This window comes from Platichthys flesus, chromosome 24 (assembly GCF_949316205.1).
Source record: "Platichthys flesus chromosome 24, fPlaFle2.1, whole genome shotgun sequence".
NCBI lineage: Eukaryota > Metazoa > Chordata > Actinopteri > Pleuronectiformes > Pleuronectidae > Platichthys > Platichthys flesus.
In genome coordinates, this window is record NC_084968.1 from 11,913,531 (window position 1) to 11,924,483 (window position 10,953).

Genomic DNA, 10,953 nt, shown 5'->3' on the forward strand with positions numbered 1-10,953 from the left:
CTCAGAGACTTTTTTTTAAATACATTTTGTATTATAGTACACACAGTGTCTCTTTAACATATATGGTTATATATTGGAGGAGGATTTGATATAAATCTGATTTGTCTGGCTTTGATTTCACATGTGTCTAGACGTTTCTACCTTGTTAATTTGTCCATAAACACTCTGATTTACTATATCACATTATAAAATTACTTATATTTATGGGACAAAAGCTTTAATTCTAATCCTAGCCCCTATTCAAAGAAACAGGATGTAGAATAAATACCTGTTTAATAGAGGTGGTGTCAATTGCTAGATAGAAATGATAGATTTAAACTTTATTGTAACCAGACTGCACGTAAAGGTACATATATATTTAAATAAAAATACTCTATTACAAGTTAATGTCCTGCATTCAAACTTACACCTCAGAGTAAAATAACTTGAAGAATAAAAAGTATTTTCTATGAAGAGTGAGTCTTTTGATGTTGTTGTGATATATAGATTATTAAATCTGATTCCATTTGAATGAACTGATGGGGGCTAAGTATCTAGCTAGCAAGCAAGCTAACTGTTCCCGGCTAACTTTAGCCAAACTGGTGCTAACGTTCAACGTTCGGTTACCATTAAGTTAAGTTCAGAAACCGAATTTACTATTACAATAACTAACCACTTAATTATCTTACGTTGTTTATTGGGAAAACATCAGTTTAGCACCAATTAGCTCGCTAAGTAGCTAGCATGGTGAACTTAGCTAACTCAAGGTGTTCATCTTCCCTGTGACAGTATGAAGAAGATTAGAAAACTATGAGGAAGTGAGAGATCTTACCTTTGAAAAACGAGATTATTTTTGTCAGCTTCTTATTTAGCTTTCTTGAAGATTAGCTTCGATTAGCTTCAGCCATCGCTGCAGGGTTCGTCCTTCTGTGATGATTTGTCCCCATCAGTGCAGATTCAAAACAACAGTGAATCTCCTCTCTATTAAAAACACGTAGGACGAGCTGCACGTGTAGGGACGATCATATCTGAGCAACATGTGTGCAGAAGACAAACCAGACTGGAACACTGGTATTTACTGAGATGATAGGATTTATAAATGAAGCTGGGAAAAGAGGGGAAACATCTCCTCATGGAGTCAACATGTACACGTGTAATAGTTCTGTAAGCATTATTATTGTATTATTATTTGGAGTTTACTTTCTTTCTCTTATGTGTTTTTCTATCTATGAGTATACTATATTTTATTATATAACATAAAATATCTCCTCATACATGAAGTACAAAGTATTCTTCCTGGTTAATTCAGTACTTTTCTCAGAATTTCACTGTGCCTCACCCCTGGGTATGGAAGCCCATTTCCGCCACTGTGATGAAGAAAATAAAAATCTGTATCTCATAATTATGACTTAGTATCTCATTATTATAAGATACTAAGTCATAATAATGAGACGCTAAGTCATAATTCTGAGTTTGTACATCATAATAATGGGATGCTAAGTCATAATTATGAGATACAGATTTTTCTTCATCCAAGGTGAGGATATGGGCTTCCATACCCAGGGGTGTGGCACTGTGAAATTCTGAGAAAAGTACTGAATGAACCAGGAAGTATACTTTGTATTTCATGTATGAGGAGAGATTATGTTATATAATAAAATATAGAATACCTATAGATTATCTCATAATAATGAGGTGCTAAGTAATAATTATGAGATACAGATTTTTATTTTCTTCATCCCAGTGGCGGGAATGGGCTTCCATACCAAGGGGTGTTAGGGTTCGTCAAATGTAGGAAACGAAACTTAAGAGTAGAACTGTTATTCAGTGCAGCTGTGACCGACTCATAGACTGTGTGGGGAGAGACTGAAACGGTGAAGAACTAACTTCAGCAACATTCAGATTCCATCCAGCTATAAGAAGGATCCTAAGGTCATCGTTCAACTCTAAAGATACTCAAGGAGAATCCGGACTTTGTGATTTTGAAACATGTCTGACAATCAGCCAAAGAATACGCAGCAAGTTGTCCTCTGTGACATGTGCACAGAGGAGGACAGGAAACCAGCCAGAAAGACCTGCATGAAATGTGAGATCTCCATGTGTGGCCAGCACCTGCAGGTCCACCTGACCACGCCGGTGTTACTCCAAACTCATCCTCTGACCGAACCCATGGCTCTAGGTGGCACCACCAAATGCCCCCAGCATGGCAAACTCCTGGAGTACTACTGCTTGGATGATATGACCTGTGTGTGTGTTTCCTGTGCCATTGAAGACCAGCACCGCCTTCACAATATGAAAACCTTCTCCACAGCCCACAAAGAGCTCATGGAGAAGCTCACAGGTGAGCAGAAGGCCCTGCGGGTGAAAACTGACGATGAGAATGTGAGTCTGGAAAAGTGGGAGAATACTGAAAGAGAGAAGCTGAGTCACTCCAGCCTGCGTCTAATTGAGGCTGTGACTAAGATTCGTGATGTTACCCTGACCAGCATCCGAACTTCAGTTTCTGCTCGGATGGTGGCCTTAAAAACATGCAAGAGTAGCCTGCAGGGGGCGCAGGAGGAGAAGGACACCTTCAGATTCCTGCAGATGTATTCAGAGGTGAATCGGGACGTGGAGGAGGCCAAGGCCGTGGACTTGAGGAAAGGGTTGCCGCCCGGCAGCAACCGTGACAAACTCATCCAAGCGATACAACTGGATGGGGAAGACATGATGGAGCAGGCAGAACACTTCTGGGGATCCTTGCTTACTCTGGTCGATCCGGACCAGGATCCCCTCAGCACTGGTCCAGACCTGATGTTTGAGCCTCAGCTTCTCGGCTCCGGCATCTCACTGTCCAAAGACAACCAGAGGGTTTTTTACAATGATTGGATCGGGGAGTACACTGCCACTCTTTTGATCGGCACTACCCAACCAGGAACTAACATTCAGAGGTGGCAGGTCTGTCTTTCCAAAGACTTTGATTGGACCATTGGTTTGTGTGACAAAAATTCTGCGAAGAGTTTGAAGAATGGGCCTCACTATGGCCTTTGCTGCAAAAATCACCAGCTCAGCTCTGTCTCGACAGATGAGTGTTTTGATGCATCATCTAATTCAAGAGGTTTTGTGCAGCAAACCGAAGCAGGCAGAAAATTCCACATTTCCTATGCACTGATCACACATCAGGGCGATGAAGAAGATGAGGAGGCTGTGCTGAGGCTGGAAGTGGTTTGGAATTCTGTTGCTTCCTCGCTGTCCTTCTTCAGGAGAAGTGGACTGCACCGGAGGGAAGAAATAGTCACGATTGCGATCAACATCAACAACCAGGACCTGGTCCCCTTTGTTCAACTGGAAATGAAAAATGCACAAAACAGTGCAAATCCTTCCCAGATTCAATGGAAGTGCCACTGTGGAAGAGTTTACAACAAGGAAGCCAATCATTACAAACAAGGAAATGGCCAGATTATGTGCCAGAAAAACTGTCACTGTGGAGAAATCCTTGGCGGTCGCTTCACAGAGGTGGTTTGTGAACTTCTGTAATTTGTGGGTCCCTGATGGTCTTTGCTAATCAATATACAAAGAAGTGAATGGGAAAAAACCTCTGAGGGGAAAAGTCTTTTGATTTCATGACATGAATAGAAATGTCACAGTTAAGCTGTCAAATGGAAATGTAGAGCTATTGGAGTAGAATTGGGCTCATGGTGTGATTTGTCTTATAGTTTAAATATGCACATTATACACGAGTGACAATATAATATCTGAATATCTTTTAATTGTACCGATGTTATTCTTTTTTTCGTGGGAATTGATTCTAATGTACGAAACCAGTTGTTTGATTTAACTGGAATGCTTCTTCTTGTTTCTGCCGTTAAGTTCAAAGTGTTTGTCTCCATCTGCTGGTGGTGAATCAATAAAGTCAGAGAAATGAAAATGATGTGGACATTCTTTTTTTTATTGACTGGATAAAACGTTGAGGGGGGGGGGGGAAATACAATTTAAAACTTCATTCAAATCACATGTTTTGGCAACATAAGATAATAATTTTCACACCAATGTGACAAAAATAAAATGAGGCGATCAGGGAAAACAAATCAAAGCTCAAATCATTAAAGTGCAAAACACAATGAGTGACGGAATGTCTGGGTCTTTTAAAAACAGAGCTGTCTGACAATTATACTCGTTAATGTTTAGCCCTCATATTTAATTTATGACATTTGCTGTAACTTTACAAGCTGTTTATGGACAAAAACAAATTTGCATATTTGTGAGTACTTGTGAGGACCTTGCATTGGAATGATGAGACAGTGGACATGTACAGAGCTGAGGAGTTACTGCTCTGGCTTGCATCTCACTGTGGAGAGACAACGATGTCACCTGGAAGCTCTGTGGCTTTTAAAAAAAAATGTAAGGCGCACTAAGCAACTTTTTTATGTTCAAACAGCAGCTTCATTCCCCACACATCTGCTCTTGCTCTATGTAACCAGGAAACTTTGGAAATATGAAGAATTCTATGCAGAGTTCAGTGGATTTGTTACAGCAGCAGCTCTTCTGCTTGAGGAATGATAAAGGCACAACACGTTGACCGGAAAGCATCGGCCAATCACATTTTTAATTTATCTGCATTCACATGCAGAAAGCTATTAAAAGAGATTGTCCAAAATGGCGGCTAGACAAAAAAACTCCTACAATAAATACCGCTGACTAATAAACTGTCTACACAAAAAGCCTCAAACTATTGGCCGTTACCCCAAAAGGCTAATTAGACAATCAGATGGGCTGTGAGAAGACAGAATGATTCACCACATATGGCTGCAGAGGGTGCTGTTGCTAGTAAAAGTACAAGTTACATAGGCTTTAAAATTCGGAGTCTAAGGCAGGTCAGAGTCTGTGTGCCTAAGATACTAAAGTTTCATTAAACAAAAAACAACTTTGATTTATGTGTAAAAAAGGATAAGGAGGGGAATATTTAATTATAAATATGTCACAGACTGGCAGTGATGCAGACCTATCCATCGATCTGACGCAGGATGGAACTGGAACTTCAGGAGTTGCCAAAGACAGTGTTGAGCTGCTGGGTCACCCTGATGAAGGTGGTCCTGCGGCTCAGCTCCTTCAGCTTGCCCGCCCCGACGTAGGTGCAGGTGGAGCGAACCCCGCCCAGGATGTCTCGTATCGTCACGTCCACCGGACCTTTGTAAGCAACTTCCACCGTCTTCCCCTCGGACGCCCTGGATGGGAGAGAAACCGAATACTAGTGTTACCCTCAGGTTTAGTGATCAACACTGACAGGAAAACATCCGGAGGACCAACAGCTTGTTCCCTTGTACACCACGATAATAGCGACTCTGACCTGTACTCGGCCACACCACCCGCATGCTTCTTCATCGCTGTGTCCGAGCTCATTCCATAGAACAGCTTGTATTTCGTGCCGTTTTTCTCAATGACCTCGCCCCCACTCTCAGAGTGTCCGGCCAGCATTCCCCCCAGCATCACGAAGTCTGCTCCGGCTCCTGAGGGACGCATTTAAAGAGTCACACAAACAGTGAGGGGTCTGTTTTAACAGGGAGACTTCTTAGCATTGGATGGAATACGGTATCAGATTCGAAAAGAACAACAACTACTAACCAAAAGCCTTTGAGACATCTCCTGGACAGGTACATCCCCCGTCCTGTGTGAGAGAGACGAGAGGAGTGAAGACAAAACAAAACACCAGGCAGTGAGTGTGACTTTATGGTTTTTGTGGCTTCATGTGCACAACTTTGGAGCAAAAGAGCGAATGATATTAAAGAAAAAGCTATTTTCAGACATGGTTTCCAGAAAGTGCCCAGAAGTTTGGTTTCCTTTGACATTAATTCTGCACCTGATTGCATTATTGAGATATTATTATAGATCAGAGTCGCTTACAGAGATTATGTGGCCGCCCAGTCCGTGGGCTGCATCTGCACACTCTATCACAGCACTAAGCTGGGGGTAACCCACCCCTGTCTTCTTGCGGGTGGTGCAAACAGAGCCTGTAGAGGAAGACAGAGGCAAGATGATGTTTAAACAGGAAACAGATCTATTTGAGCTAACGAAATTATAATGTTCCCTCTTGACGTGGACATGTGTGTAGAAGCTGTGATCACCTGGTCCGATGCCTACTTTGATGATGTCGGCCCCGGCCAGGATCAGCTCCTCCACCATTTCTCCAGTCACCACATTTCCTGCCTGAGCCAAATAAAAATAATATTACAAAACCTTGTTCAACATCTGTTCCTTTTTCCCAACCACGCTGTCGTTTAAAAAAGGTATCAAACAGACATCTACTGACCATTATAGTGTGTGTCTGGAACTTTTGCCGGACTTCTTTGACGAAGTGGACAAAGTGTTCGGAGTAGCCGTTCGCCACGTCGACGCAGATGTACCGCAGCTGGGGCACGGCCTTCACGATGGCGGAGATCCTCTCAAAGTCGCCGTCGCCGGTCCCTGAGCTGACTGCCACACTCTGGGAGGGCGAACAAAGAAGAGAGAGAGAGAGAGAGAGAGAAGTGTCACCAATACCACCATTCATGTAAACTCCCTCGAAATAAAGGCCTACGTCAAAATAAACACTCTGAATACCTCCACACACTCGGGGTGCTTCGCTGCAAACTCCACCCAGTCGTCCACCGAGTAGTGTTTGTGAACCGTGGTGAAGAGAGTGAACTAAAGGAGCGGACAGAGAACGAAACATCGATTAAGATATTTTCTGAAAAGGTCTGGTTCACGTCAGTTGGGTAGATGGTGCAATGACATCTTAATGCCACTAGGGGCATCATAAGTGATTTGTATAAGCCAGTGTCACGCAAAGCCGACCTGGTGCAGGGCTAGGGCCATCTCAAAGGTCCCCACAGTGTCCATGTTGGCAGCGATGATGGGGATCCCTCTGTAGCTGCCCTTGGAGTTCCTGAAGGAGAAGCTCCTCACCAGGTCCACCTGGAATCGACAACAAGACTTTAGCGTGTCTGATATTTACATCACCATACCACCAGGGGACGCTAGCTCCGTACAAGCTCCATCTCAAGTGGAAGGAACAGTTTGGAAGTGTGCCACTGTTGCCTTTTTGGAATGAAGTCATTTTTTCCTGTCTCCAAAAATAAATGGCTCCAGTTTCATCTCTTTTGAAGAAGACAGTGTAGATTGAAGCACTTGTGACTCCACAGGGTTTAGAGAAATGTAATGTCCACATGTAATGATGAGTTTCAAGGGCTCTCTCAGGGAGAGGTTTACATTTTGGATCTTCTGCTTGTTATCAACTGCCCACACCGTGCTGGGCTTCTCTGTCCCCAGAGTCAAAAACATGTAGAGAAGAAGTGTTAAGTTTCTATGCTGTATCTTGAGTTGCACCTACTCTGGATCTAGCACCTGATCCGGACCAAAATGCAATGGGTTCTATCGTGTGTCAATCCTGGTGGTTTATGGGTAATCCTGCTAACTAATAACAAACAAACCAACACAGACAAAAACACACAGCAGCTGGATTCTACGTTTTACAGACGCATGTTTCTGGCTCAAGTACGAATTCTCCAACCAACTAGTCAAATATGAACGGACAACAACATTTCTTTGTTTTTTTAACAGCTCTAAATTTCAATGAGGGTCTCTGGTTCCTCATGTGGGATTCAGGAACCTGAAACATCTGCGTCTGGGACAGTCGGGGGTTCTCACGTCCTGCTTGTACCCACCTCGCTCCGGGACTTGAGCGTGCTTCTCTTCGGACGGAGGAGCACATCCTTGAAGTCCAGCTTGATGTCGTTCTCAATGCGAGGCATCTCTGAAGCAGAGAGAGAGAGAGAGAGAGAGAGAGAGAGAGAGTCGACAAAGAACGGGGGAGTGGAGCAGTTGGACTTGGGATGTGAACCTGTGAGGAACAAGAAAAAAGATGGAGGTCAGAGGTCAGGAGGGCTTTGGGGTTGGTGTGTCACCTTCTTATACCACCCTTCATACACACATACAAACACACAACACACACACGGTTATCCAAGGACACAAGCAGGCATTACGTGGACAATGAACCAGTTAAGGTGAATATCCATTTGGTCATTACTGCAGCTGTAATAACAACTTTATAGTGGTTTAATAAAAAACACCTTTAGCTAACTGGGGGTTCAATAAGGCTGCGTACCCGTTACTGAAGATGCTACTGCTAATGCTATTCATACTGAATCACGGAGGCTTCATTAGTCCGAATGTCAAAACTCAAGGTTAAAGGAGTCAACGTTGAACCCACGTGTGACCTCGACGCTACCATTAGCTGCTAATTAGCCTCAGATGTAAAGTAGTTCGTGTATTCGGCTCAATAAGGCGTTTACCTTTAGAAAAGTGACGTTAGTGTGTCCGCCGCCGCCTCTTCTGATATCTTGTGTTCAGGGGGAAGCTTTAACGGGGCGCACACCAGCTGACATCCGCCTTGTAGTTTTTAAAGCGCCTCAGACCGTCGGACCGCGCGGGTAAAAACTACAAACTCCTACTTTACGCCACAACGTCCACGTTAACGTTAGAATACATGCTGACGCCGCTATTTTGCGTGTTTATGACTCCAAAACAATGACGTTCACTCGAAGCGGAACCAATGTCACACGGGGAAAAGGGGGGCAGACGGGATGCACTGAGGAGGAACACAGGAAACACCCATTGGATGTCGAGGCTCTTCATCTTTCACTTGGTTTAAATCGTAGCTTCGTAATTAAACTCGTAATTAAACCGCTCCAGTGGATCTAATCAGAACGAGACAACAGCGATGCTCATTAAAGTGAAGGTGGGACATAGCGTTAGCAACATTAGCAGCTAGCATGTCATGTTTAACCCTGAGCCCCTGGATTGTAAACAATCTAATGTATCTGCATGTATTTCCAACAACAGACGCTCACGGGGAAGGAGATCGAGATCGACATAGAGCCCACAGACAAGGTACACGTGGGTCCTTTGCTTCCTCGCGTATTAATACACAGTTAGTTTGGTCATTTTGAGTATTCACATGTACTCGTGTGTGTGCAGGTGGAGCGGATCAAAGAGAGGGTGGAGGAGAAGGAAGGGATTCCCCCCCAACAGCAGAGGCTGATCTACAGCGGGAAACAGATGTAAGATTGATTCTGATCAAAATCAATAATAGCAATAATAATAATAAAATATAACTAGAGTGGTAATTGTGGATGTAAAGATGTTATTAATGATAGCAGCAACAATTCATATAATAATAACAATAGTTGTGATAAATAATCAACATAAAATGCTGCCATTTGATTCTGGCTATTCCAAAGCGATGATCCCTTCTGTCACTTTCAAAATAGAACGATGTCATGTACAGATTGCCCTTGAAGGAGGTATTTCTGCTGTCTCACGTCCCTGCATCCTTCTTCCCCTCTTTCCTCAGGAACGATGAGAAAACAGCGGCAGACTACAAAATCCAGGGAGGCTCCGTTCTCCATTTGGTCCTTGCGCTGCGAGGAGGACAGGTGCCCCACTCTCCCAGAAGCCTCCACACCAAGCCTGCATTATAGCCATCACCACAATGAACCCTGCCTTAGCTTTTGTAATGCCTACCCTGAGAGGATACACTGAAGACACAAAGCCGGGGGGGGTCAGAGAGTCACCTGTTGGCACTGGTGGCAACACAGCGCCAGTATATGAGGATCTGTTTGTGGTAGCCCCATTCCCTTCAGTCAGAAATGTGTTGGCTGCAATTGTTTCACTCACTGTTCTAGCGAGACACTCTCAGAAATACAACTTCAAAATTAAACAAGCTGTGGTTTAGATTCCCAACCAAGAGTGTATTCAGCTGCTATGGAAAAACTTGTGGCTTTGTTTTATTTCTACAGTAGAGTTGAGGCACTGAGTTTTAAATTTGCACCCGCACTAAATTGCAAACATTCATAGATGTCACTCCCCAAACATGTCTGCTTTTTTTTCTTCCCTAGGAAATTATTGAAGTTCAAAATATGCCTTATCTTATAATATTGTGGAACTTCTGTAGAAAAGTATTCAATGGTTTTTGTGTAGTCCTGCTGACTCACAAGCTAACAACCAACGGACAAAGGTGAAAATAGAACAGTAGCATAGATATGCTGCAGGAAAACCCGCACTTGTATCACAGTCTTAGGTTTAATTGTTCTGCTTCATAAATTATTTATTCTATTTTCTACAAATTGCCCAAACACATGTAGTGTAATAGTCTAAAGCTCCTGTATCAAATGTAATTTTATCCTATGAAGCAACTATGTAGCTCTGTTAGATCTGTGAAGGCTGGTGACGTTTATTTAAAAGATTGTTTGACGTTTGAGGAAATAGGAAAACACAAAGTTGACAGGCTCAATTGATTTCACACTTTTACCGCTGCGAGAGGTCGAGGAGTTGGTTCTGAGTTTGGTTCTGTCTGCCAGCGGCTTCAGATGCTGCTCCGTTGTTCAGAGAGCAACGCTGACCTTTGGGATTGTGTGTTTGCTCCTCCCCTTGTACACAGCCGTGTGAAACTGGCCTATGTTGTGGATGTGAGTAGAATAAAATGTTTTTAATGCTAAAAAAATGCCTCACTATTGCCGTTCTGTGTTAAAAAAGGAGACAGAAAATTCTCACTCATATGTCTATATTTTTTAAATTCTTTTCACACACCACCAGTATGTACATTTACATTTGTAACACAAACTGCAAGCGGCCAGAGACAATGTTCATTACAGACCAGAGTGAACACACAGTGATTTTGGATTGAACACTTCTCCTCAGGGGTCGTGTGATGATGCTTTGCTGAAGAGAGACAGAATACATAATGCCTGATACAACAGGAAACTTCAGATTTCCTCCACTGTGAAGTTCTGGTTCGGTCTGAATTAAAGCAAAAGAAAGTCCGACAAGAGTCAAAGACACGGTTGTGATGCAGGATATGGCACAAAGTTGCAGCATTTGATTTCTGAGGTGGGTCCGGCTAAGACCTGGAGTGAAACTTTGCAAATTGAATGTCCTCTCATTATTTAAAGCAGTACAGAA

At 43.1% G+C, this 10,953-nt stretch overlaps 3 protein-coding genes across 3 annotated transcripts; 2 read left to right on the plus strand and 1 right to left on the minus strand.

The window, feature by feature from the left end:
- The first annotated feature begins 1,765 nt into the window (after nucleotides 1–1,765).
- si:dkey-183c6.9 (nuclear factor 7, ovary) lies at nucleotides 1,766–3,886 on the plus strand. The gene has a single exon (XM_062383700.1). It carries the CDS (start codon nucleotides 1,969–1,971, stop codon nucleotides 3,493–3,495), a length of 1,527 nt encoding a protein of 508 aa, XP_062239684.1. The 5' UTR covers nucleotides 1,766–1,968; the 3' UTR covers nucleotides 3,496–3,886.
- On the minus strand, nucleotides 3,887–8,373 carry gmpr2 (guanosine monophosphate reductase 2). The gene is made up of 10 exons (XM_062383710.1): nucleotides 8,286–8,373; nucleotides 7,659–7,834; nucleotides 6,790–6,909; nucleotides 6,556–6,639; nucleotides 6,266–6,439; nucleotides 6,081–6,162; nucleotides 5,860–5,966; nucleotides 5,581–5,623; nucleotides 5,306–5,465; nucleotides 3,887–5,183 (listed from the first exon to the last, which is right to left on the minus strand). Exons 2-10 carry the CDS (start codon nucleotides 7,743–7,745, stop codon nucleotides 4,997–4,999), a joined length of 1,044 nt encoding a protein of 347 aa, XP_062239694.1. The 5' UTR covers nucleotides 7,746–7,834; nucleotides 8,286–8,373; the 3' UTR covers nucleotides 3,887–4,996.
- Nucleotides 8,374–8,562: 189 nt separating this feature from the next.
- On the plus strand, nucleotides 8,563–10,495 carry nedd8 (NEDD8 ubiquitin like modifier). Its single transcript, XM_062383738.1, has 4 exons — nucleotides 8,563–8,731; nucleotides 8,836–8,883; nucleotides 8,971–9,053; nucleotides 9,347–10,495. Exons 1-4 carry the CDS (start codon nucleotides 8,714–8,716, stop codon nucleotides 9,471–9,473), a joined length of 276 nt encoding a protein of 91 aa, XP_062239722.1. The 5' UTR covers nucleotides 8,563–8,713; the 3' UTR covers nucleotides 9,474–10,495.
- The last annotated feature ends 458 nt before the right edge of the window (nucleotides 10,496–10,953 follow it).